Genomic DNA, 25,066 nt, shown 5'->3' with positions numbered 1-25,066 from the left:
GCAGTCCCTCTAAAATGTGCGGACTTTGCGTAAAACTTCCCTTCCGGAGATAGCATTAGATAGGTTTGCTCTCTAAGACATTTATCAGCCTATTGTGCATCCAATGATTTAGCGTATTTGTTTCTCCCAGTTGTAAGTAAGAAGTGAAAGGGTGGTTCGTAGCGGGAGGGGAGAAACCTACCCTTGCTTGCGTAGGCCTACTCATGACCAATTTAAAAACAGCGTGTCGTCCTTGGAGGCGCTTTTTACTTGCCCAGCAGTTCTTCTGTGTTGTCTCAAATACAGCGCCTAATCACACTGTTTCGTCCTTCCTACTATTAGAATATTGGCATGTACTGTATACTATTTTCTGTGATATGTTTTTCAAGATATGATGTTTTGCATTTTTTGGTGTATCAACCTACACCGCCTAACATCTACAATTTTATAATGCTCCGTTTGCGCCTGTTCGCTGCTTGCTCAATGTGTCCGGAGCCCCAACCAGATGCTATGGTGCCGCTTTTTCATCAGTCACATTTTTTAGGGTAGAAGCCCCTTAATGTGTCGGGCCGTCGGCGACTGCTATCATCGTCGTCGTTTCATGTAGTCACGGTAGTAAAACACCGAGACACTCGTGTTACAATACCTCGCCCGAAAACATTTAATCTCCGTTAAAAAACGCGTACTAAAACAACACACCGACGTACTGGTTTTCAAACGTGTCGCAGTAGAACGGATCGTGCAACAAAGACACAGGACTTACAGCAATGCTTCATACCTCCACCCCAAACGGTTTCATCTCCGTGGGCGAAAGTGCCAAGGCGACAATTATACACATGCGCTGCATGCCTCACCCCTCCCCAGCTTTCACGTTAGTGGAGATGGCCCGGTTTTACAATTGTGGACATTCGCCAAGGCAAAAACGGTCGTTTAGTTAGTGTGTAGCACCAGCGGGATTTCAAGAGGATATCGTCTGATCCTTGAAGGGACAGACAACCAATTTTTCTTCCTTCTCTAATTCTACCAGCGGGAAAAATTCTCCTCTCCACTTTCACTCCCCTGATCTCCTCCAATCACGCCGCTACTCTTCCTTACTACCTCTGAGTTCTCTGTACCTTTCTCCTCAACGCTGCTTGTTTTCTCAAACTTGTTTTTCTACCCCTAATTATTCCCCCTATCTCTTAACGTGGCACTCTCTATCCTCCCTTTATCTGCCACACACATTTTTCAAAGAAATAGTTTATCTTCCTCTTTCAAGTTGGTTAAGGACCCGCGTGCTCGTCAGTAGGCTCGACGGCAATATTTCTGCTTTAGTCGATGGACAGACAGCGAAAGATGCATAGCCCGACGCGTTAGCGCAATGGCTAACGCGCTGCGCTGCTGAGCGCGAGGTTGCGGGTTCGATTCCCGGCCGCGGCGGCCGCTTTTTTGATAGAGGCGAAAAGCAAAAACGCCCTTGTGTACGAGATTTCAGCGCACCTTAAAGATTCCCAGGTGGTCAAAATTAATCCGGAGCCCTCCACTACGGTGCGCCTCGCGCCTGCGTTGCGTCGGCGCGTGAAACCCTACAATCAATCAATCAATCAATCAATCAATCAATACTCAGAAATGCAATTTTGACTAACTGAACACACCGCAGGAACACTTCAGGTTACTTCGACTGGTACACTCCCTGTTTCTTTAATTGTTGCGTGTCCAGCTGTTGGATTTTACGTCGGTCCGTGTGCCCACCCCAACTATTCTTTTGTCTTAGGATCAGTCGCCAACTAAGTACTTGATCGAGTTAACCAATATTCTCCCCCTTGACTCCCAATTACCAGTTTTGCAAAGTTAGCCACAACCCCAACTGCGTGCAAGTCTCGATTTCAGTTCGAGCAATTAAAATTTCAGAACATGAGCATCAAAATTGCTTATTACCTGGGAGTGGTTATTTCGCTGTTGTAGTTTTGGTCAAAACTGCAGATACAACGAGGAAAATAGCGCAGCCATCCTCTCCAACTGCAAGATAAGAAGACCCGCTTCCGAACACCCATAACAACATGCAGACTTAAACAGTCGTGTTCGCAAAGCAATAATCAGGGTAATGGGCCTGATTAAAACGTTGCCTTTAGGTTAGTTAAGTGCTCCGAGAAAAGCTATGAGTTTTAATGACGACCTACACGATCATAACTGTGTATCTGTCACCCCACCCCTTTTAATGAGCTGTGAATGAAGAAGCACTGATGTTTTTAGGTGGGAAGCTCCTTAGGGGCTGGGGCTTTTGCCGTCTCCTGTCGTTTCCGTCGTCCTAATTGTCGTTTCATGTAGTCATGGTACTAAAACACCGGGAAACTCGTTTACGTCGCCCGCTAGAATGTAACGCGTACTAAAAATCACAGGGAGTCTCGTTTACGCCTGGCGCTGGTGCACTTCGTATCACGTACTAAAAAACACCTGCACACTCGTTTACGCGTCGCGCTATAGATCTTCGTGCATCAGAGAAAATAGACTTTTAAAGCAAAGCTGTATACATCTACCTCCGAACGGTTACATTTCCGCTGGCGATAACGTAAGGCGCCATGAATACCCTTATACACTGCATGCTTTGCCCCTCCACAGGTTTCATGTTAGTATGAATGGTCCGGGATTTTTTTTGTCGTTGAACACGGCTTATTTATCAAAAGCGGCAGCTTGAAAAATGAACCGATGCAATATAATGTGGAAAGGGAAGTATTCTGCTATCTCGTTCTTCGGCGGTGGCGCCGCACCGTTTGGCTGAGTCAGCGCTTTGATCTCGTTCTTCCGCGGTGGCGCCGCACCGCTGGGGTGAGTCAGCGCTGAGCTCACACCGCCCCCGGGGGGTGAGTCGGCGCTCCTAGCGCCCCCATGGTGGTGCCGCATCATTGGGGTGATAGAACGTGCGGACCCTTCCGCTGGTGAGCCTCATGACTCGACGCCAGAAGGTGCCTGTTGGGGTTCAGGGCTGGCCGTAGCTGGCGGATGCTACCGGGGCTGGGTGGGCCAGGGCATTGCCTTTTGAAGCAGATACGCTGCTGGTTGGTCGACTGGGCCTCACCATAATAATAAGTTCTCTGGCGTTCGCTCTTGAAGGCCTGATGCGGGTGCTCTCATACTCCGCGGTGGCTTCATGGTACGAATGATCTCGGTTGATGCCTTGCTAGTCCCTTTGTGGTCCCTGACCAAGCACAACAGGGCTCCAGGGTAAAAACTGGCGTTGGGGGTGGGTGATATAGGCGCTCCGCAAGCATTGAGGCCTCGTTATTTGAAGCCCCTTTTGTCATCTCGTCCAAGTTGGCCAGTCTGCTTCCTCTCAGAAAAGACGGGAAGTGAGGGTGGCACTGCCTCATTGCTCGTATAACCTTTTCTGTGTCCGACGCAGTGGGGTGTGCTCGCTCATGAAGCTCCTGAAAGGACAGTTACGGCAGAAAGTTGGGCTAGTTGGTTATCCGACTGCATTTTACTAGCGAAAAAGAGATGTGGACGAACAAGTACTTCTTCGTTGTCTTGTGTCGTCCGCATCTCATTTTCGCTAGTAAACTGCAGTCCTGGAAGGACCTTACGTATTCTAAAAGACTTTCTTTCGCCCCTTGCGTCTTGGTTCGCCACTCGTTCATTAGCCGGTCGGCATAGTCGATGGAAAGAAGGAACTCAATGCAGGACAACTGGGTGAACTGGAACCACGTGTCAAAAGTTCTTTGGCGACGCCAGCGAAATGCGGATCCTTTGGGTGCTATGGACAAGACCCGTTGTAGTATGACGGTCTCCGTCAGGCCCTCAGCGCTGCGGTAGTCAGCGAGTGCTTGTAGGAAGTCTATCACAGACTTAGTATCCGTGTTCTCCTCCTAAATCTCCACTGGAAGGTGCAACTGCGGCCCATCTCTAGCTAGTTCGTCAGCCAGGGGAGTTAACTATGCACATAATCTGTTCGCCTGCTCAGTGTTTGCTTGGACTATATAGCGGTAAAGTTTATTTCTTGCGTTTCCCTGCCTTACTGATTTAGCTGCGCCTTAAGCGAAATTATGACAAGACGGTGTTGCGTTACCAGAGCCCATAACTGGTTCGCCACTGCTGTTAGGTCCACTGGCGTTGTTTTCCGCATCCCCGTTACGGTTGGTTTCTTGCCTGTAGTTTGCTCAGTGGAGAGGTGTTCTCAACAATGTTTTTCGGGCGGTTGAGGCCGCTTCTAGATGCAGCGTAAATTCATGAACTAGGGGGTCTAGCCCTCGTTTCGTAGTGCCTCCTCTAGGCGTTCAGTGAGGTCATTTTTTTTGCCAGACTTGCTGGACCCTCGTTCTTCAAGTTCAAATTTCAGTTCGGCAACCTTAAGCTCGCTAAGCTTCTTTGTAGGCGTTCCCATGCTCCCGACTGGTTAATGATGATGATTCAGGGTTTTGTGGCGCAAGGCCAACCAGGGCAAAGAGCGTCATGACAATAGTGGGATGCTATAAGACGATATAAAATGGGATCTGCGAATATTCCACTACGTTAAAGTTAAACTATGGAAGTTGGTTTATAGGGCCATATTTAAAAGAAATCCTGGCACGCAAGGTGTTAAAAACCCCACGGTACTGCCATTGTTTTGTGACGGAACAAGAAGCCAATTGAGATCGTGGGGAGTATGATATGTACTTTAAGAAGTCAACCTCGGCAAGGTAATAAAGGCGATTCTGTGAGAAAACATGGGACTATCTGATAAAAATAATAACGGGTGAAAATGCATGCAATGACTGTATATTTCATGAACTGACCTTTTCTCTATATGTTGCACATCTCGCATTCAATAAGCTTATGAAGAACTGAGAGCTTGCCCCACACCGATGATAGTGTGGCTTGTTTGCGTCTGTTAAAAGGTATGAGTGTGTGATCTGTGTGTGAAGCCAATTCTTAATCTGCATAATGCTACCTCTAGAAATCTGTCATCTTTTTCAACAGGAGGCTTTTCTATTTTTGGTTTAACGATATGTAGTTTGTTCTATACTTCTCTGTCCCATTGTTGCTGCCAGTGGTCCCACAGATTCCTTTTTACAAAGGTTTCAGATCTTCATTTGGAACCTCGTTTATGTCTATGCTGGTTCGAAGGGCGGCAGCTGCAGCACTACGGTGAGCAGCTTCATTTAGATCAATCCCGCAGTGGCCAGGAACCCTGCAGACTCTGACAACGAGTTTCAGGCCGTAAGCCCAGTAGAGAGTTCGTAAAACACAATTAAATAAGGGGTTTTTACTGACCTTCAGAGATGAAACCTTTGAGACGACAGTCAGAGAGTCTGTGTATATAGCTAATTTCATAATTTTGTTTTTAATAATGTGGTTCGAAGCCAGTACAGTACCGTACGCCTCTGCAGTGGATATACTTGTGTTCCTGTTCATTGTTTTGGACATATTAAGTAGGGGGCCATTTGCAGCGCAGGATACGGCTTTGTAGTTTTTGAAACATCTGTGCAAAATTCAGCTGCCCTATATTTGTCACGGAGGAAAAGACAATGCTGAGGGATGTCAAAGTTTGGTACATTATTGTTTTGAATTTCTATAAAGGACATGTCATAGCGAAATGGGAAGGTGTCCCACGGAGCGACCAAATCATAAATTGAGGTACAGTAGACATCAGTAAGAGCAATTTGAAAATCGCTGACGAGGTGTGACACTGCCAGAGGAAAAGGTGGAGCTATGAATGGTCGGTTTTCAAAGAGATGATCAGTTGTGTTATTTTTCATCCTGGTATTCAGAGCGTGTTCCTTCAGAGAATTGATCTTTGCAGCAACATAAGAGAAGTGTAGTTGCACTGGTACCCTAGAGACCACTGATTTGATTTGACATGAGGGATGGAATAGGGCTTATTCGATATGCACCTGTCGGCAAGGGAAGCCCGTAAGTTGTATACTGGGTCCAACATTTTGAGTGCGGTGTTGGTTGCAGACTGGTATAAAACGCAGGCGTACTCTATTCTTGAGCTAACAAGACTATTAGGAAGTGCCAGCACACATTTTGTATCCGTTCCGCAGTACTGATAAGGTAGTACTGTAAAAAGTTCATTCTTTTCAGGCATTTTATTTTTAGCAATTTATTGTGTGATATGAATGTGAGCTTGTGGTCGAGCAAAATACCTAGAAACCAGTGTTCCTTTTAATTGTATGGGTTGACCGTCTAACGTGATACAAGAAAGAGGTTGACCACCGCGTATCATAGGAAAGACAACAACAGCACTTTTATCAGCGTTAAACTGAAACCCATTTTTTTCATCCCATGTAACCAGCCTGTTGACGCTTAATTGGATTTGACTTTCACACATATGGATAGATTACAGGATTTAAAGCTAACTTGGATATCGTCAACGTAGGCAGTGCATAAAACAGTTCGAGGCAGCACAGTTTTAGGAGAACTCATTTTAACAACAGTGCACAGCTCAGCACTCCTCCCTGGGGTACGCTATTTTCGTGACCAAATGTTCTAGACAGGGCAGTCCCCACACGGACACGAAATATGCGATCAGACAAATAGTCTTTAATAACAATGAGGATATTGCCACTAAGGCCAAACGGCGGCCAGTCCACCAGAATATCATATCGCCACGTTCTATACAGACACGGCACACAGACAGAGCACACATACAGCGCCCTGTTTGTGTGCCCTTTCTTTAGTCCTGTTTCCAGCGCTGTTTTATAACTCAGTTCTATAGTAAGCTTTCTTCGTATCAAAGAACACCGAGAATCAGTGCTATTTACGAACAAAAGCGTCTTTAACATATGATTCAAATGCAACCATATTATATATAGTAGATCTCCCAGACCTAAACCCTGCCAGTTGTTTGTCTAGAACACCATAAAACTCGGGAAAGTAAAAAAAAAGTATCGGGTTTATTATTTTTTCGAAGAGCTCACAGCAACATCTGGTCAGGGCAAAAGGCCTATAACTAGCAGCAAAGCAGGGTTCTTTCTTTTCTTTTATTAGAGCTACAACGGTAGCCTCTTTCCATGCTCCTGGAAAGCGGCCTTTCTGCCGTATTGTGTTAAAGAGAGAGAGTATTGTGTAAACTGTGTCATTGTGTAAGGGCCTGATCATCTCATAGCTGATTCTTTCAGCTCCAGGGGCTGACACTGCTCGCACTGATGTCACTGCTCGCACGCCATCTAGGGACGCTTTATTGATGTTTTGATTGATTTTTCTAGGGTTTCGAGAAGTTTGTAGTGTTTACCACGACGCCGCAACGCAGATGATGAGGCGCGTGGTAGTGGAGGGCTTCGGATTAATTTGGACCAGCTGGGGATCTTCAGCGTGCGCCGAAATCTCATTAACACGGGCGTTTTTGCGTTTCGCCTCCATCAGAAGAGCGGCCGCCGCGGCCGGGAATCGAACCCGCGTCCTCGTGCTTTATTGTTGTTGTGATGGCGCTAAAAATGGGACATATTTTGTCGATCGTGAGCCGTTACTATTTTTGGTGTAAACGTTGCTTTGAACTCATTGCAAAATAATGCACAAGTGTATCCCTATTCAAAAGAACACTCCTACTGCAGTTGTGTAGTCATGTTATGCCTCAGTGCGCCTTCTCTTTACTTTTTTTCCTGAGCAGTGTTAACGAGCAGTAAATGAGCTTCCAGGTTTAGTAGATTGGAAACACGTTCTCTCTATGCAAAAAATTCTTGTTGAACAGTTCTTTAAACTTAGGAGGGGGCGCTGAAATGCATGAGAGAGAGAGGGGGGAGAGAGACGTACATACAGAGACGCCGAAATATATTACTTTTAGGCAGCTCAAGATAGACTGTCGTGGTTAAAGCTGGGTTAAGCACAAAGCGAAAATCACAGCTCTTCCGCATTTCTGGCAATTATTTTGGGTTGAAAAAGGTCAGAATGCATCTAATAGCGTTCGGCGAACCCGAATGATGCAGCGAAGTAGATTGGCTCGTGTGATGAAATGCCAATTTATGGGGGTGGTCTTAAAACTCTTATATCTCACAAAAACGTATAAATTAGGTAGATAGTACTTTTTTTAAGTATAGAGACGCTTTTCGATAGTCAGAACTACCATAAAAAGGCTCTTTTCCTTAAATATAAATTCTGATTTCCACGAAGTCGTTTACGATAATTTACTGCCTTTGTGCCTGACGCGGGCTTTAGTTGTACAGAACAGTGTGTTTTTCCCACCAGAGGTAGTGTTCCCGGATGAAGCACTGACTCCATTATGGCCATTACCGGTCGATGCCGTCACATATGTTAAAACGTTTCTGATTTCAGGGTTCTATCCTACCCCAATGCTGACGTCCATGTGGAGGGCCTGGGCTGCACCGGATGCAAAGAAACAAGCGATTCAAAATCAGTGTGTACGTATGAACGTGAACACAAGTGCTACAAGTACGTGAGTCAGACGATCTCTTCGTCAGTTGGAAAGAAGCCGAGCCCCGAGATCGCAACTTCAATATGTCTTTGGTGGTTAATCCAATTTGCCTGGTACTACCATTTTTGTCATTTTGCCTCGACTACAGGAATCAACCAACAACTCGTCCTCCAGCCAACGCTCCTGTTGATGCCTTTAAGGTAAAACCTTGCCGTTTACACCCATTTTGTGAATCACAGTTATTTTACCTATTCTTTAAGGGTGCCCCTATTTCGCTGCCTTGAAAATATTTACACTCCCGTGGCATCGTGATAAAGCGCGTGGAAAAAGCAGTCCACACTCGTTGCGTTCTGTTATCGCGATTTGATCTATATGTCGTTCAACCACTAACATCTTACTCTTCCACTGCATCACACAATATGCCCAGAACAGCGCCCATTCGACGCCCGGAATGGCATAAACGACCCTAAAAATAATCAACAGTATTTAATCACCGCGCGCCAGGTCGAAACAAATTTGCACATGCCAATATCAAAGAACTGCTTTAGAATAAAAGGTTCCAATGAAGCATTTGTCTGTCAATGGAGCTTTATTGACGCAGCACAAACTGCGCAAATTTTTAGCAGCGGGCTTAAATTATTACCTTTGGGTATTGACGAAAACTATTCGTAAATTAGTATACGCAAACGGTTTTTTTTCTGATTCTGATAGGCATTTGGGGCACTGTTCTCTCGGGAAAAGAACACGGTTGCCTTGCCATTTATATTTATTTCAGAGGTTGATGATTATAACGACGTCGTGTACGCTATACACCAATGACTTGCACCTTCGTCTTGGTATTACAGTTATAATGTAATGAGCTCTACGTTCATTTGCTTAGGTATAGAAAAAAGAAACACTAAAACCGTGGCCGGATCTAGAAGTAATTTTTCTAAATACCAGTGGGCCAGTTTTTTCTCAAGTACTGACTTGGGTAGGTATAGTTTATTCTTTTCTCCGCACTGCTCTTATCGCATTTTCAAAAAGAATGGACACTTCTCCCAGAAATTGTTTCGTGCACTCATTTGCCTGAAGATGCATCCAAATAAATCGGTCATCTTGCAATACAGAGGAAACGCACGACGACTGATGAAACCAAGAGACACAGGCAGAGTACCACGAGACGGTAGCACACCAACTTGCCAGTCGGCTACGTTACATACACTAGTGATTCCTTGATAGCGGTTGTAGCGTCCCTGTTTAGTTTAGGAAGTTATTGCGGAGCAAAGTGCTCTTGCGGAAAACAACAATTGCCAAAGTCAGTGTTTTTATGTAACTAGAAACAGCGCTATCTTCTTTTTTCGAAGATATCTGTCCGCCAGATGCGAACTTGATTATGTATTAAGACAATTCGAATGATGATCTTGAGTACCCTATTCGCCAAGAACATTTCAATGAGGGACAGCCGGCCAACTGATAACCGGGGAATAGATCAAGCTAGGCTCTCACAGTCACAATTAATTACAAAAACAGAGAAGGACGTAGTTTGAGTCGCGGGCTTCATATCTGTTTTTTCTTGCGCTTAAAGCAAGCTGATGATACAGCGTTAGCATTATCTTACCTTTATGTTGTTTTCCAGATTATTATACCTCCCAGGCTGCCATAATCACACCACGAAATTTTTGAGGTCGTGGGCAATCGATATTGTCAGAGATTATTTTTGGTTCTCTTGTACCTGGCATAACACGCCGTCTGAAATATAGAGAGTTTTATCAGGTACGGCAATTTCTACCTTCAGTGTGTCACTGGGATATCCACCACCATGCCACAATGGCTCAGTAACAACATTGGCTTCATCGAGGCTTTGAACGCTAAACATTTTGCAGAGCCATGAAATATGAACCTTCGATAGCCCCTTAAGCAAGTGGCAGTTGTTACGCCACACCCTTTGGGTACGGTGGGATTTGGAAAGAGTACACGCCTACGTGGCCTATCGGAGGCCAGCTCAACGTAGGTACTGCCACAAAGAAAGCATAGGGCAGTAAGGACACAGCATGAAGTGCAAAGGCGCGATACGGAGAACATTTCCGAAAAATAAGTACGGTATCAATTGCCAATCCAGCGCATTGAAACGAAGCTTTGTTTCTCAGAGCGAAGGCGCAAAGCACCTGATTAGCGGTTCTTCGTAAGATAAACCACTTTTCTCAGTGTTTATTATCGTGCAAATCTTTGAACATAACAACGTTTTTTTTTACGTACTCTTCGCTCAAATGTGGAATGTTGCCCATTATTCGGTTGTATCGAAGTCTTGTGACTTGGCAGAAACCGCGATTCGAAAGAATTGTACGCATTACTGAGCAGATAAGCGGGCATAAACATTTGTGCAGAATTTCAAGGCACGGCTGCTGGAACAAACGTGTTTATTGACAGCCTTATTGGAAGTGTACTCTTACTTACGGACTACACTGAGTCTTCCAATTAGATTCCAAACTAGTGCGCTTTCCAGAAAGCGCACGGGGTATGTTACAGCGCAGACTTGTTGAAGACTATAGGGACAGGGCGCACCAAGGCTAGCATGGTAGGGGCCCGTAGGGAAAAGCGGGGAATATGACGCAAAATTGCTTGTTCGCATTGCTGAGATCGCGAAGGGTTTATTTGAACACTTGCCCGAAATTCGAAACTGAAGAGACGTTGACTATCAGGATGCGTATTTGAGCCCTGTCACGAATCCGTTACAAAGACCCACCGTCCTTGGCACGCCACTCACGCGGCCGGCCGCCTCAGTCTCCCCAAGCGTTGCTGAGAGCCATAAACAAAGATCGCCTACTACGGGGAATGTGCCTGAGTAACCCACTGCGCGGACGTCCAAAGGACCCGCTGTGAATATAACATTACTCCTGAGGAAGCCAGAATAACGTTAAGCTGTAGGGAGCGACACCGCATGTCAGAACTTGAGTCGTGCTATTCGTCTCACCATGAATTAAATAACTCTGAATTGGCTTCGGTGTGATTTTCGTTTGCTCGGGTTCAACGGGAACTCCAGCGAAGCAAAATAAACAGCGAAATAAAATAAAGCAAACTAAAGTAATGCAAAGAGCCAAATAAAATAAAGCAATGATGATGATGATGATGACGATGATAATGTCCTCAAAAATTTGACACGAACCCACAAAGGGGGATTGGCCAGGGCTAAATCGGTTGTTAAATACTTGGGGACTTTAAAATACGAAGTTACTTCCGGAAAGAGGGTTTAAAAGAAAACTTCGCTATGAATAAAACCCGAATTGCCCAAAATTAGCGCCCATCAGCCATTCAAACGACCTGTAGCAGAAAGAAAATTTTGAATGCAATTATATATATATATATATATATATATATATATATATATATATATATATATATATATATATTTATATATATATATATATATATATATATATATATGTATATATATAGAGCCGTATCCGACTCTTTACTTATACTATATATATATATACATATACATATATATATATATATATATATATATATATATATATATACATATATATACATTTTTTACTTATTTATATATTCAAACAAATCTGAAAAGTTTTTGTCCTTGTCGCTATTTCTTCCTTCGTAACACACGGCCACTTGGGGGATTATCCCGCAAATGGGAGTTTTGATGAACTAACGTGCCCAGTACGCGAAATTTTTAACACTGTGATTTTAAAAGTAACAGTTCTTGAATAGTGCGTGCAGAGTGAAGCCTGAGCGTGACATCACGGGAGTATGACAGGTGCACACCGCCCTCGAAGAACCCCAATTTTAGGGAGGCTGTGGCGTGTTCGAGTCTGCCTGCACACTAAGACAGCAAATGAAATTGAAGAAACTGACGCAAACACGTAATGGCAGTGAAGAAGCCGTTTCAATTAATCCGTGCCAGAAGACAAAGAAAAGAAAGCGAGGAAAAAGCTGCAAGTACACTGTATTAGAAAAGACACTGCTAATACGTATCGCCAGGCATTCGCCTTAAAAGCACCTAGGAAAACTAGGCCGCGCAGAGGGAATTTTATGCCGAAAAGCGGAGGGTTTCGATAACGTAACACGAGCAGCCACTGTTTTGAATGTGGCGCTCTTCTATCGCTCTTCTTTTTTGCCAGTCGGCCATAGTCACGTGATTGTACTGTCGGCCACTGACAGCAGAAGCTACTTCTTAGAACGAAATATTTCCAACAAAATACTCATTTCAACGCCTAGAATAAAAATAAAATGAACTTTGCAGTGAAAAAAGTAAAAATACAATAAAATAAAGTAGTTGGATTTTCTTGCCCCCAGCAGCCACCAGGGCAGCAGTGGAACGAGAGAAAGCACTGAAAGATGTGCCACGCCCTAGTCGCGCATTCTTGGAGCGCACTACCCTGGACAGATCACGTCAGCTCAATAATCAGCAAATAGCATGAATCGCATTCTTAAAGCGTTTTAACCCTGCCCCAAAATATATGCACGTTTTCGCGTTCTAATTTCATTTGTTCACGACGGTACGTTCTACGAAGAAAATGCGCTTGTTCTTCCTCTCAGACGGCGGACTTATCCTAGTCTCCATTGGTTCGTAGTGCACCCTTAGGGCGCTTTTTGAACCAAAATTTTTGATTGACAAAATAGCAAGTGTTTCAAATTAGGCGAATACTTACATCGCAAATTCCGCTACGTACAAACAGTACATACGAAACGGAAGCACAGTACACGGCTCAAAAACGTTGCCTGGACCTTCCACAACCCAATATTCTGCCTCGCGTTGTCACATAATTGACCACTGCGGGCCAATTTGCCCATTTAGAGGAAATCATGTTCATTGGCACTGTACATAGCAGCAAGGTAATCCGCAGCTTCGCCTCCTGAGAGAATACAGCCAAACCCAAACGTAAGCGGCGATCGCAGACTCTAGGTTTTATTGGAAATCGCTCAAACCTGGCGCTAGAAAGCGTGACACCAAAATTAAATTTACATATTCAATCAACTGTTTGAGCAATTCAAGGCTCAATATTGATCCGCTGAACGTAGCAAGAAATTAGGAACCGAAAGCAAATGTCTGCATTGTGAGCACACCCAGGCGGAACAACCCATTAACAGTTTATTAGTAGAGGAGTTGAGTTGCGAAACCGCAATATACCTTTACCGAACAAACCAAACTTATATAACGTTGAACTCTTGGGAATATGATGCCAAGAAAACCAATGAAATAACCTGAGGAGTCCACGTTTTATTACAAATGATGGGCAATGGTGACCGCAAGAAGAAAGAACGGCAAGACTGGAAGTGATCCCGTTATTGCAGGGAGACTATTATACCGGTTCGCGTAGTTAGTCCTGCAGCCGCATAACATTTCGGTGGGCTATGGGGGTTTATCGGCATCATGACCCTCTGCCCCGCACCAAAACGGCCTTCAAGCTACCATGGCTCATACATGGTAGTAGCGGAATATCCCATCCCCGCCGCACGCCAACCTGGAAAGATGATGTCCTCTGCTCCGTCACCCCAGCGCGTGAACTTAGCAGACAAGACCACACGAGCAAAACAAGACGAGAGCAGTCAAGACCACTTTGCCGTGTCTTCCCCACCCTTTCGTTGGACGTCGCTACAAGCGCCTCGACGTTTCTTCTTGGCCATGGCGGGAATCCCGTCGTCACTACACCAATCCGTGTACTCTGGCCTCGACCAGGACGGTTGCCACGACGAGCGGGCAATGTTATGGTACGCAGAACTAGGCACGGGCCCATAACGCCGCGGTAAATAAGATGTTACCTTTAAGAAGAAGTCAAAACGTAAAGGTTTCCTTGTATTGTTACGGGAAGCGCAAGTGGGCGCTTCCTCTCCCATCACATTCTTCACCGCATCTATCGGCGCCCTGGTCATCCTTCCTGTCCCACCTGTTCTTCCTACCCATCCATCCCTCATTCTTATTGGGACTGCACCCCGCCATCACTTGACCCATCCCTCGCCTCCATCACCTCCTGGGAGCTCTGGTTGTCTCCCCAGCCGACAGTAAACATCCAGGCTGCCCAGGAAGCTCTCTACAAACACGTGCACCGGATCCGCACGGACATTCTGGAGTACTACGTGGATCCGGTGAATTGAACTTTGAAATTAGGACCTGGACTTAGGTCCTGCGGAAACAAAGTTTGTTCTCTCTCTCTTTCTCTAGGGGATCCATCATAGAAGACGACGATTAGTGGATGGCACCGACTGGTTGGCTCGAGCTATAATGGCCGCTTGTAAATAAATCGCACCGCTCTGCGCCACCATCACGTATATACACCGCTTGCGTATTCCACGCTTCCGCATAAGGAGTCGGAGCGAACCTGGCAACGGCTCCTCCAATACACGATCACCCCACCTTACCGACTAGCGAGACAGCTATCCACCGGTCACTGATCAGGCCAAGAAAGGACAGGAAGTCATTTTGAGACATCTGCAGATTATTACACAGCCACCGTCGACATGTCTACATGCCCTCCATCTTACTCTTTATGATGCTCAATGTACTCATTGCCAAGCCCCAGGGACACTGTACCATATTGCCTGGAAAGGTCAACTAAACCCAGATTTCCCCCCTATCCCAAACCCCTCACGCGAGCAGTGGGAGAGTACGCTGGCGAGCTCCTGCCCTGAATCGCAGCTTTTGCTACCAGAAAGGGCTCTAACTTCAACTGTTATGACAGTCTCTCTCTCTCTCTCTCTCTCTCTCTCTCTATCTCTCTCTCTCTCTCTTGTCTCATTTGTCGCCGACACGATGAAGGAACGTCGAAAGCATCTGGAGACACGTCAAAAAATATTATCTACAATTTGAAAACAAGTTTTAGCGGGACACCACCGTCTTTTGAACTTATAGGCCCGCATGTGACAAATTTATATGAAATCCGGTTTTTGCTTAACAAAACACAATTTGCTTCTTTGCTGACAGAATCGATGTTTGAGTGATATTCCAATGTAATATTTCCACAAAAGGTATTTTCCTACCAACTTTTGTCGCCAATTTCACTGAATTCTCCCACAAAACAATCATTCTCTGAAAAAGTGCGAAATGAACTTTTTGATATAATAATATGAAGAAGTGCTTAATCAAAATAAAAAAATGTGACACGGCACACCAACATTTCTAAGAAAACTTTTGGATGCGGCCCGTCAATACTGACAACAATCACAAATTAATTCGCAAAGAATTTCTTCCCTGCAACAACAAAGACAATGGCCGAGTTACAGACTGAATGCGAGTAAAGTAAAGCGAATCGAGAAGGTAGAATGAAGACAAAAACAGTGTTGCTTTCACTAGTTTCTTTTGTTAGTGCTGTTTCTAAGGATTAAAAAAAAAAGGCCTCGAACCAAAAAGAGATACAAAAATATTCCGCATTATTTCCACCCAGAAGTACCAGTTATCCGGGTAAAATTGGGAGCAAATTCCTTCAAATATCTATAATTGTAAAGCTTCATCAACGCAAAAATTCCCACACTGAAGTTATTACGCTAAAAATTTATGATATTGCAAGCCGTTCTTACCGGAGTCGAATTTGGTGACAATTTTGTTTCCGCAGGCTCTGGGAAATCTACCAAAACTTGTGACGGCTTATACAGTAAGCACCTGCTCAAACTACAACTGCATGAACGCGACCCGAACTCGTTACAACAACCAAACCAAAGAGGTTAGTTACGTATGGTATCTCCAAGGCCCGCCAACGCTTCTCAGGTAAGTGTTTTAATTGGTACTAATTTTTTGTGCTGCTCAAAACCCTTGATGACAAAAGGGAAAACAAAATGGTGAACCCTCCACTACAGGCAACTATAGCTGTGCGCAACAGATATGCCGTGCTTTCTGCTCAACTGTGGCTATATGATTGTTATGTCATCTAGGGAAATTTTGCTATAGGTATTCTATTAAAATTACACACTTTTATTGCTAAACTATAGTGACAATGTAGTAGCAGGCATTTTCTACATACTTGCCACACCGTATATGCTAACATGGAAACGCGGACCCGGTGCTTCCGGATCCCTTGAAATAATCAACCACTGAAAGAACGCTTCACAGAAAGGAAAAACTGCAAATACAAGAAAAGGCATGACACAGTGATATGCAAAAATATTGAGAAGTATTTACCATGTCTCGCTTATGCAAGCCACCTGCTTAACAGGCTGGCACTCTCATTGTTTAGCTTGTGAGCAGCAATCTACAGGCTTTTTTTTTTCTTTTCGGATATGTCACAGCGAGATGTGTCACTTCCCATGTGTCTTTTCAATCCTGGTCGGGAGAAAATAAACGGAGAAAAAATATATAGCTTTTGTGTGACGCTGACCTCCCGCTGCACATCGGAAGCCCAGGTGAACGCTTGCGCTGACACCCTGGTATCCAAACGAACAGGATGCCACGGCAACCTTCTTTTCAGACGTCCGGTTCAATAACTAGGGAATAACTAGCCTAAAACCATAATGATGTGGAGGAGTGAAAGATTATTGGCCATCATGGTTTCACTCGCGTTAGTTGTCAGGAATACTTGAAGTTTCCCCGTAACGGTCACTAGCTCTACTTTCTGCAATAGCACATTTTCTGTCAATTTCGCTGCGTCTCTGCCGTTCTGGCCACCCACATGAAGCTTCGTAAGGAGCAGATAGGCCTATAATTACAGAAAGCATGCCAAAGGACCCATTTTAGTCCAAGAAGCCCGACTGGAGTGTCTGATCCGGCTGGACAAGCTGTGCGCGACGAATTTGCCTAACAGCCTTAAAGGGGTAACCACATGCAGCGACGGTGACTAGCAGCGCGAAATACTCCCCTCAATCGGTAAAACATAGTGGGGGCGAAAGGGCAAGACAAAAATAATACACTGCCGTCAATGCCCTTCGTCGTCGCCGCTCGCCGCTTCTGCTCGCTTGGGGGCTGCTTCTTTCTGGCCGGCAAAAAGCCAGTGACGGCGACGGCCCGTCGCCTGCTGCTGTCGCCGCCCCTGGCGTACTGTGTAAAAAATCATTCGCTGGTTTCTGTCGCCCACGCTACCTGCCTGCTTTACTCATTGAGTTACAGGTTTCGAGTCACTTGTACCCGTCGCTCCATCTGGTTACTCCATAAATGTCGTTCTCAAACATCCAGCCGCCACTGTTTGGGTTATCTTGTTTAATGGTAGATTAGCGACACTCAACTTTTGTGTAAAGAATGACCAGAAAGAGCATGAAGAACTTAAAAAATTTCGGCAAAGTTAGTTGTTAAAAATTGATGTCTGCCACAACTTAGTCATTCAGACAGAATTTCCTAAGAGTGCATTTTCTATTCAGAAAATCGGCTACGTTCGACATTAAATTTGGCTCTACACTGGACACGGCTTCGTACACAATTGATGGAGGTGAGCGCCAAATCATTTTTCTCTACTTCATCGCGGACATTACATTCATGTTTTTATTACTTGTGCCCTTAAACTGAACGCCTGGTAAATTAAAATACACACAGTAAGAAACAATTTAATTTCATTTCATTATGCGTTATAGAATCAAGCGAGGTCTCTTACGTGACCTGTGAAGGAAAGACGACGGCAAGATCAGTAAGAAAATCCGTAAGAAAATCGCTAAATACACATTACAGTTGAATCTGAGTGTTCAGCCAAACTGACCATTTCGTCGAATCCACATAGTAAAGTTGGGTACTTTGGATTTGCGGTACAAAAGAAACTATCCACGTTGTACGGCCACCGAATAAACGCAAGTGGTCACGTCTTCCTGTTCTGGGGTGCGCTTCCAAGGTACCGGATATTGAAAGCATCGGTCCTGGGGTGTGCTTCCAATGTACCGGATATTGAAAGCATCGGTACTATGAACGTGCTTGTTTACACATGAAATATACAAGCTCTGGGGTGCCGTTGAAGAAGGCTTAAATTTGAGCGAAACTCGGGCAGGGCGACGCTGTGGGGATAATAAGCTCATGATAATATTTCTAGGCGGGTTAACACGCGTTAAAAATGAGATTCATGCTATTTGCTGATCATAGAGGTGACGTGGTCTGTTCAGGGCAGCACGCTCCAAGGATGCGCTACGAGGGCGTGGCGTCTTTTTCAGTGCGTACCCTCGCTCCACTGTTGCACCAGTTGGTACTGGGGCAAGCAAATCCAAATAATTGATTTTATTGCAATTTTGCTTTATTAATATTTATTTCATAACATATTTTACTTATTTTTATTCCAGCCGTTCATACGAGCTCTGTATTTGAAATTTGTTTCTCATAACAAGCAGTCTCTGCCCTGGGTGGAAGACAATGCGATCACGTAACAGTCTCCGGCTGGCAACAAAAAAGAAAGCGGGTGATGGAAGCGCTCCATACTCAAAATGATTTCTGAGCTGTGCTACGTTATCGGAACCCTCCGTCCGCTTTTCGATATAAAATTTTCTTGTGGCACTGAAGTCTGCTACGTGCTTTTAAGGTGAAAAAATGACGACACATATTAACAACCATTTCTTCGTGGCGTGCAGTACAAGAAACTCCGAACGCGGATTGGGAGGCGGAGGGTGGTTTTCACTCCCGAGAACAATGTAGATGGCGCGGCGACAGGGCACTATTACGCAGCGTTCCCCGCGCGCAGCTGCCTGCGCGCAACGGCAGGCACGCTGGAGGGACGGCTGTGTTGTCTGCGTTAGCGGCGGTTGTTTTTGGCCAGCTCTGGCATGCTTCGCGTGCATTGCGCGATTGCTTCGCACGGTTTTAATAACTTGTTCGACAGCACCTCCTGGATAACCCGGACCTGTCGGAATTGAGTGGTCGTACAGCACATATACGTTAAGGGTTGGTTTGCAAGGCGGGAAAACCAAATATAGAGACCACATACAGACATCTGGCTGCTAGAGAAACGCTACTATTTGCTCACTGCTTGCTACGACTGCGACGCCATTTTCTAAGTTCGTGAGTACCAATGCGGTTGTGTTTTACCAAGTATTACAAAAGCCGAAAGGAGCAACTGGACCTGATAAAAAGCGATTATAAATGTTAAATAAACTTTCCGATTACTCAAGCCCACGCTCTGGCTGCAAAGGGATAGTCGCGCGGTGGAACCTGCCGAAGCTTTGTCCGCCGAACCAGCGAAAATAAAGGCGCTGTCAGGGAAACTCGTCTTCAGTGATCATATTGCCAACACATCAGCTAATTGTCGACTGGGGGTCATCGATGGCGCGACCGCTACCAACGCCTCATCGGAAGCTGCCCTTCGCGTAAAACCGCAACACACACAACACTTGCTCCTCGACGGTCATGAAGTGAAGCCGCCTCTGATTTGTCGCAAACGGGGGTAGCTCACCTCATGGCTCCACAGCGAATGCACAACCCCTTTTAGAGATATAAGAACGCGCTCGAAATTCCTCCTGCGTTTAAACAACCAGCCGGTGTCGAAATATGCCCCTACAGAGACGATGAACAAAACAAACCACGACGAAGCAGCGGCTGCCACGAATGTCACAGTTCAACACGGCGTGCACCACCATCTCGACTTTCCTCTGAGTTCTAATGCTAATCAAGCACATCCGGCCCACTCGTGGGCGTGGCGTAGCGACCGATGCCACACCCACCCTTGGCGTCTACTTTGTCGGTGGCATAGCGACGTAACCACGAAGTCGTCATAGGACGCCGTATGGCAGCAAAACAAACACAGGACCAAACAAAAAAGGCGTTCCCAGGCCACCACCAGCTGATGGCGACACAGTTTGGGGGGGGGGGGGGGGGGGGCAGAGGGTGCTCAGTCCCAACTGTAGTTCACTCTTGTCCGAGCCGATGGGAGTGGCTAAGACGACAAGATTTTTCCACGGCCTCTGTTTTCAGACACCGTGAAAACACAGTCGATGACAACTGACACCACTTTAACGCCTAAAACATGCTCACAATTGCTCAAATTCGCTTTTCTCAACCTCAAATTTGGACGAATACTGATAAGCGCTCGCCGTGCACTTTCAGCCAAGCCGTAAGCAAAAGCCAAATATAACGCTCGGGGGTGCTGTTCTCGAATGCACGAACTCACAGAGAATTCGCCATGTTTTTGGCGTAAGCACAACTTGAGCAATGAGTGACGAAATGCATGATATAGTATGACGGCATTCAGTGTAACTTGACGCTTCACTTTTAATGGTCAGAACCACGGTTGAAAATATCTATCATAAAATGTGTAAAGACACATGGAATGTATTATAAAAAATTACGACGGCAGCTGAGGCTGGCCAGGGAAACACATTTCTTCGTGAAAATTAGCGGCAAGACTAAGGCATTCAGTAACGTTTATCCAAAGGCGAGTGAAATGCGGATGTTGAGCTAAAGAACATCATACAATCTTGTTTCCCGTATCTATTTTATTTCTTTCAATTGCTTTTAGTAACATAGTTGAGCTGTGCGATTCAATGCAAGCTTTGTGGCGTTATCACCTTCCCGGCCGTCACTAACGCCGCCCTATCGTCTGCTGGTCTGTTGCAAGTATATGGCGTGATCCCAGCAAAAGGCGGCTGTGAACATCGGTTGTCTGACACATAAGGGCAGTGAAACGCTACGCCTATTAACGGCGCAGCGTACGTTGCCACCCATTCACTCATTCTTTAAGATCAACCTCAATTAGCGCAGTAATGAACAAAACAGTCAGTTTTCTTTGTTACTGTAGCGAAACCTACACGACGCGACCTCGGGTGCTCTTCGCAGGGTGACCAGTTAAGCTCTTGTAAGCTACAGGTCAAACTACCCCCACTTCCGCGACCCCTCCCCCCGCAGTGAGCAGCGGCCCGATGGTGGGGAGAAGCAGGCAGCAGCGGAGAGATAGGCTTAATCTTGGATGAAACCAGCGCGAACTTTAACAAAGACAAAGGAAGTGTAACGCAAGGATAGCCGCTGGTGTAAAAACTAAAGTTTCATGTCAGAAAGGGTGAATATAAACATTTCAAACGAAACAAAAAATTGCGCATAAGCAAAACAAGTTTACAAAAGTTACGGTTACAAGGCAACTAGACAGACAGTGGCTACAGTCAAAGCCCATGTAGATATGCAATCTATTTGGGATGAAGACACACGCTTGCTTGGATGACACACTTGTATACACTTTCTGCTATGGGGAACGCTTTCATAATTTCGCGGGGCGTTTGTTCATAATGCCTAAATAAAATGTCAGTGGCTGAAAATTTAGTTTACATTCGCAGCACTTAGTACTGTGTGACGAAATAAGGGATAACGGTGGGCCCTTTGATGACAATTCATGCTGTCTCAAACGCACGTTGATAGAACTTGTCTTTCATGTCCTTGTTATTTAAGTTCGCGCTGATTCCGTCCAAGAATATGTGTTTCCAACTAGCCCAGCTTGAAACCCTTCGGCCGAGAGATAGGCGAGGAGGGAACGGATAAGTGCGCGGAACCGGTATCGCCACCTGGCAGAGCGGCCGGCACGGACTAGTGGTCCGATGGCGGGGACAGATAGGCGGCAGGGGACAGATAGGCGGATGAAGGAACGGAGACGTGCGCGGAACCCGTGACGCGACCTGGAGGAGGAAGGCAAGGAGGCCGCTGCCGCAGCATGAAGCTCCCGTCACAAAGAAAGGCCAGGAGGCAACCTGCGGCGGAGAGCCGTTTGCGATGGAGGAAGACGAACATCCTGCGGCGAGGCTTTAACAACGCCGGGAGGAGAAAAAAGATGACGAATAAACACTGTATTCATTTCAAACATGCCTGTGCATCATTGCGAAACCACACATCGGCAATGGGACTAGTCAAGGAAGTGAAGCTTTGGCTATCAGGTAGGGATAACTAAAGCTCCACCACAGAATTTTTTTAGGTGCGGAGCACCTTAGGATCTCACAATGTCCGTCTGTGTTCGTACGCATAGCATTTAGAATCGCGAAAAATCCTACAGGCACCGGCAGGATTCGAGCCTGTCTGGTAGACCAGGCACAGTAAGTATCAGTCGTCTTACCCCCTGGGCTGTGACCGTGAGTTTGCGTCCGACAGTCAAACGGCTTACTCCCTCGCCTGTAACCGTGCGGAGTACATTAGGACTTCCCAATGTCCGTCCGCGTCCATCCGTGCGCACACCATCACCGAGCGAAAATCAGTGCGGAAACTACTTTAAAGGGAACAAGAACACTCCGAAACACTCGAAACTGACACAACACAACCTAGCAATGAGAAAACTCGCACAAACACCGGTGTATTCAGGTTGTGATCAAGTTGTAATACACAGTGACTGCATCGCACAGCGCTAGATGGCGCTACGCGTAAACATGAGACTGCGCCGCGGTGCACCGCGTATGTAAGCGGGTTCAGGAAATCCCACACCCTCTTCCCGCCATTGACGGAAACGAACGTAAGAAGCATCACGCTGCTCCTCAACGTCTAAAGACAACGAGCTTCCGCGAATACGAAAGCGCGGCAAGCGGAGGCGAAACGACTAAAATCGAATGACGGTCGCGGCGCAAATGGAATGTCACTCGGGCCGCAACTTGGATGTCATTTCCAGTCCCCGTAATTCGCATCCTCGCCATCATCCACGAAGGGGAGATGCTGCCATTTGTTCTCTTGAATTCGATCGTGTGAACCGCCAGGTTACTCGAGTGCGGAAAAATGCCATGCATTGGGTTCTTTGTAGTGGAGAGGCTTGTACTGCCCTCTTATGTTGCTGTTACGTCGAGCAAATAATAGCTAGGATTGATAAATAAGTGCCAAATATAAAATCAAAAGGCAAACATTTTTTGAGGCACCGTTATCGCTGACTTAGAAACGGTCGAAACTATTGTTTTTTCGCTAGAAAACTGTTTTAAACCACGCGTCGTTCAACACTGCGCCTCCTCCAAATTGACGGGGAATTCAGGGTGCCGAAGGTCGGGGAAAGTTTTAAAGCGAAACTTTCTACCTCTACCAGCCAAGCGTTCTGTCGGGACCGTTGGCGTCAAAAGAAAACTCCCGCGAAGAAATAAAAGAAACTGCTGGCACCGCTAGGAATCGAACCCGGAACTAATAGAGAAACGGAGCGAGAGCCCATTGTCTTACCAAGGAGACAGACGGTGTTTCTTTCTTTAATGCGCGGAAATTTTAGAAAAAACTCAGACAAGACCCTTACACACAATATAAACCCTAACAGACAGCAAAGGGTAAACACGTCAGTCTAACAAAATTTGCCACCATTTCAAAACTCAGGCAAGCAACCGCTCGCATCCAAAAGAGGCAGCCACTCAGGTGAATCACCCTGCGCCGCGTAAACGCTCCGCACCAGGGGGGGAAAGCGAGCTCCGAGACCGTACAAATCGTGGGCGCTGACATGATACAATTCTCATGGTTGCCAGATCAATTGTAGTCAGCCTTGTAAAAAGTTTTTTCGTAATTATTTAACTAAAACAAAGAACTGAAGCAAAATAGTTACAAATAATTGCCTCGATAATTAAGCTAGCCCTATGAAAACTTTTAGTGTAATTAAGCTCTAATTAGCGAACAAAGAGTAAGTGTGTAGTTGAATTTTGGTTTCAATTTTCTTTAACTTTGCTAGGAAGTGGCGAGGCTTTTGCGCCTGACTTTCGCAGTGTGTGTGTGAAGTCTCCAGCTCAGATCTGCGGGCGTACAAAATGTGCACAACCGGTACAACTCGGATGCACGCGCTGAGCAAGTGCCTCCCCGGGCGCTTACGAGACTGTCATTCGTCTCTTCACGTTGAGCACGCTATCTATTAGATGCAGAGCATCTGATTCACTCGCCTTGTCCCTCCGGCGTCGTCGTCGTTGTCGCCGGCGTTGTCCACCCCTCCCCCATTCTCCTCGCCGCGCCAGCTGCACTCTCCGCCGCTCACCCCCTCTCCTCTCCGATAGCGAACACTCTCTCGCGAGGGTAAGGTGGGTAGAATTCTAGCCACCTCATTCTAGCCACCTTAGAGAGGGGCATTGGATTGGATTCGATTGGATTGGATTAGACTGGATTGGATTGGCTTGGCTTGGCTTGGATTGGATTGGATTTGGATTTGGATTGGATTGGATTAAAGTGGATTGTGTTCGATTGTGTTGCGTCATAGCCGCTGCAGACGCGCTGGGGCCGGCACATGTGCAGTACTCTCTCTTCCGCTGTTTCCTCTCCTTCGGGCCCGCTGCGCATATAACCGGTGTGCCGTTCTCCAGCGAAGCAACATCCACGCTTGGCTCAAACACGTAGAGTCCACGCCGCTTTACAAGTACGCCAAAGTCGTCATCGACTGGGACCGGCTTACGCAGTCCCCTCAACGTTATGCGCGCTATAAAACGCGGTCCCTTCGCCGCTCCGCCTATGCGTCGCATCTACACAGGGGTTCCCGCGAGGGGAGGTGGGAGTTTTTGCCCCTGAACTGACGCCGGAACACCGATTCCGATCTGACCTTGACTACCGCAAGTTCACTACAGGCTACGGAGTGGCAGGCACCCATCGTTCCCGTTGGAAGAAAAATAAAAGGAGCTTTTAAATGCATAGCATTTTAGTAACTCACAATGTCACGCGGCGTTGGCGTGCCTTGTCGTAGTCCGCAGGCGCGCCTTGTCGTAGTCCGCAGCCAGGCCACTACACTATAAAAGAAATAACAGTTTCCGGCGCCCGGTTTTGAACCCATGACGCCGCGGACGGAACTCAAGGTGCCCGGCGCACTACCGACTGAGCCACGAAACCTTCTTTTTCTTTAATGCCGGTCTTCGACACAACACAGAAACACAAAACAAACTTATTCACATGAGCAACTCGAGCGACAAGCCACCAACCTATATGAAGGCTGATGTCTCTCTAAAATTCCCTAAGCATAGTCA

At 46.1% G+C, this 25,066-nt stretch overlaps 1 protein-coding gene across 2 annotated transcripts in view; it reads left to right on the top strand.

Annotated features, from left to right (window-relative positions):
* The first annotated feature begins 8,243 nt into the window (after nucleotides 1–8,243).
* LOC144144938 (uncharacterized) overlaps nucleotides 8,244–25,066 on the top strand; it is a 28,581-nt gene continuing 11,758 nt past the window's right edge. For both annotated transcript variants that reach the window (XR_013317377.1, XM_077676442.1), the window contains exons 1-3: nucleotides 8,244–8,505; nucleotides 15,859–16,010; nucleotides 17,591–17,658. Coding sequence is in view for 1 of the 2 variants with exons in the window: in XM_077676442.1 (XP_077532568.1) it covers nucleotides 8,389–8,505; nucleotides 15,859–16,010; nucleotides 17,591–17,658 (337 nt within the window). In the remaining variant the exon portion in view is untranslated. The remainder of the gene's footprint in view (nucleotides 8,506–15,858; nucleotides 16,011–17,590; nucleotides 17,659–25,066) is intronic.

The sequence above is a fragment of the Haemaphysalis longicornis genome, unplaced genomic scaffold, assembly GCF_048455015.1.
Source record: "Haemaphysalis longicornis isolate Haplotype H1 unplaced genomic scaffold, Haemaphysalis longicornis Haplotype H1 scaffold_7, whole genome shotgun sequence".
Taxonomy (NCBI): domain Eukaryota; kingdom Metazoa; phylum Arthropoda; class Arachnida; order Ixodida; family Ixodidae; genus Haemaphysalis; species Haemaphysalis longicornis.
Note: the sequence above shows the minus strand (reverse complement) of the source record. Positions and strands in the feature narration are given on the sequence as shown.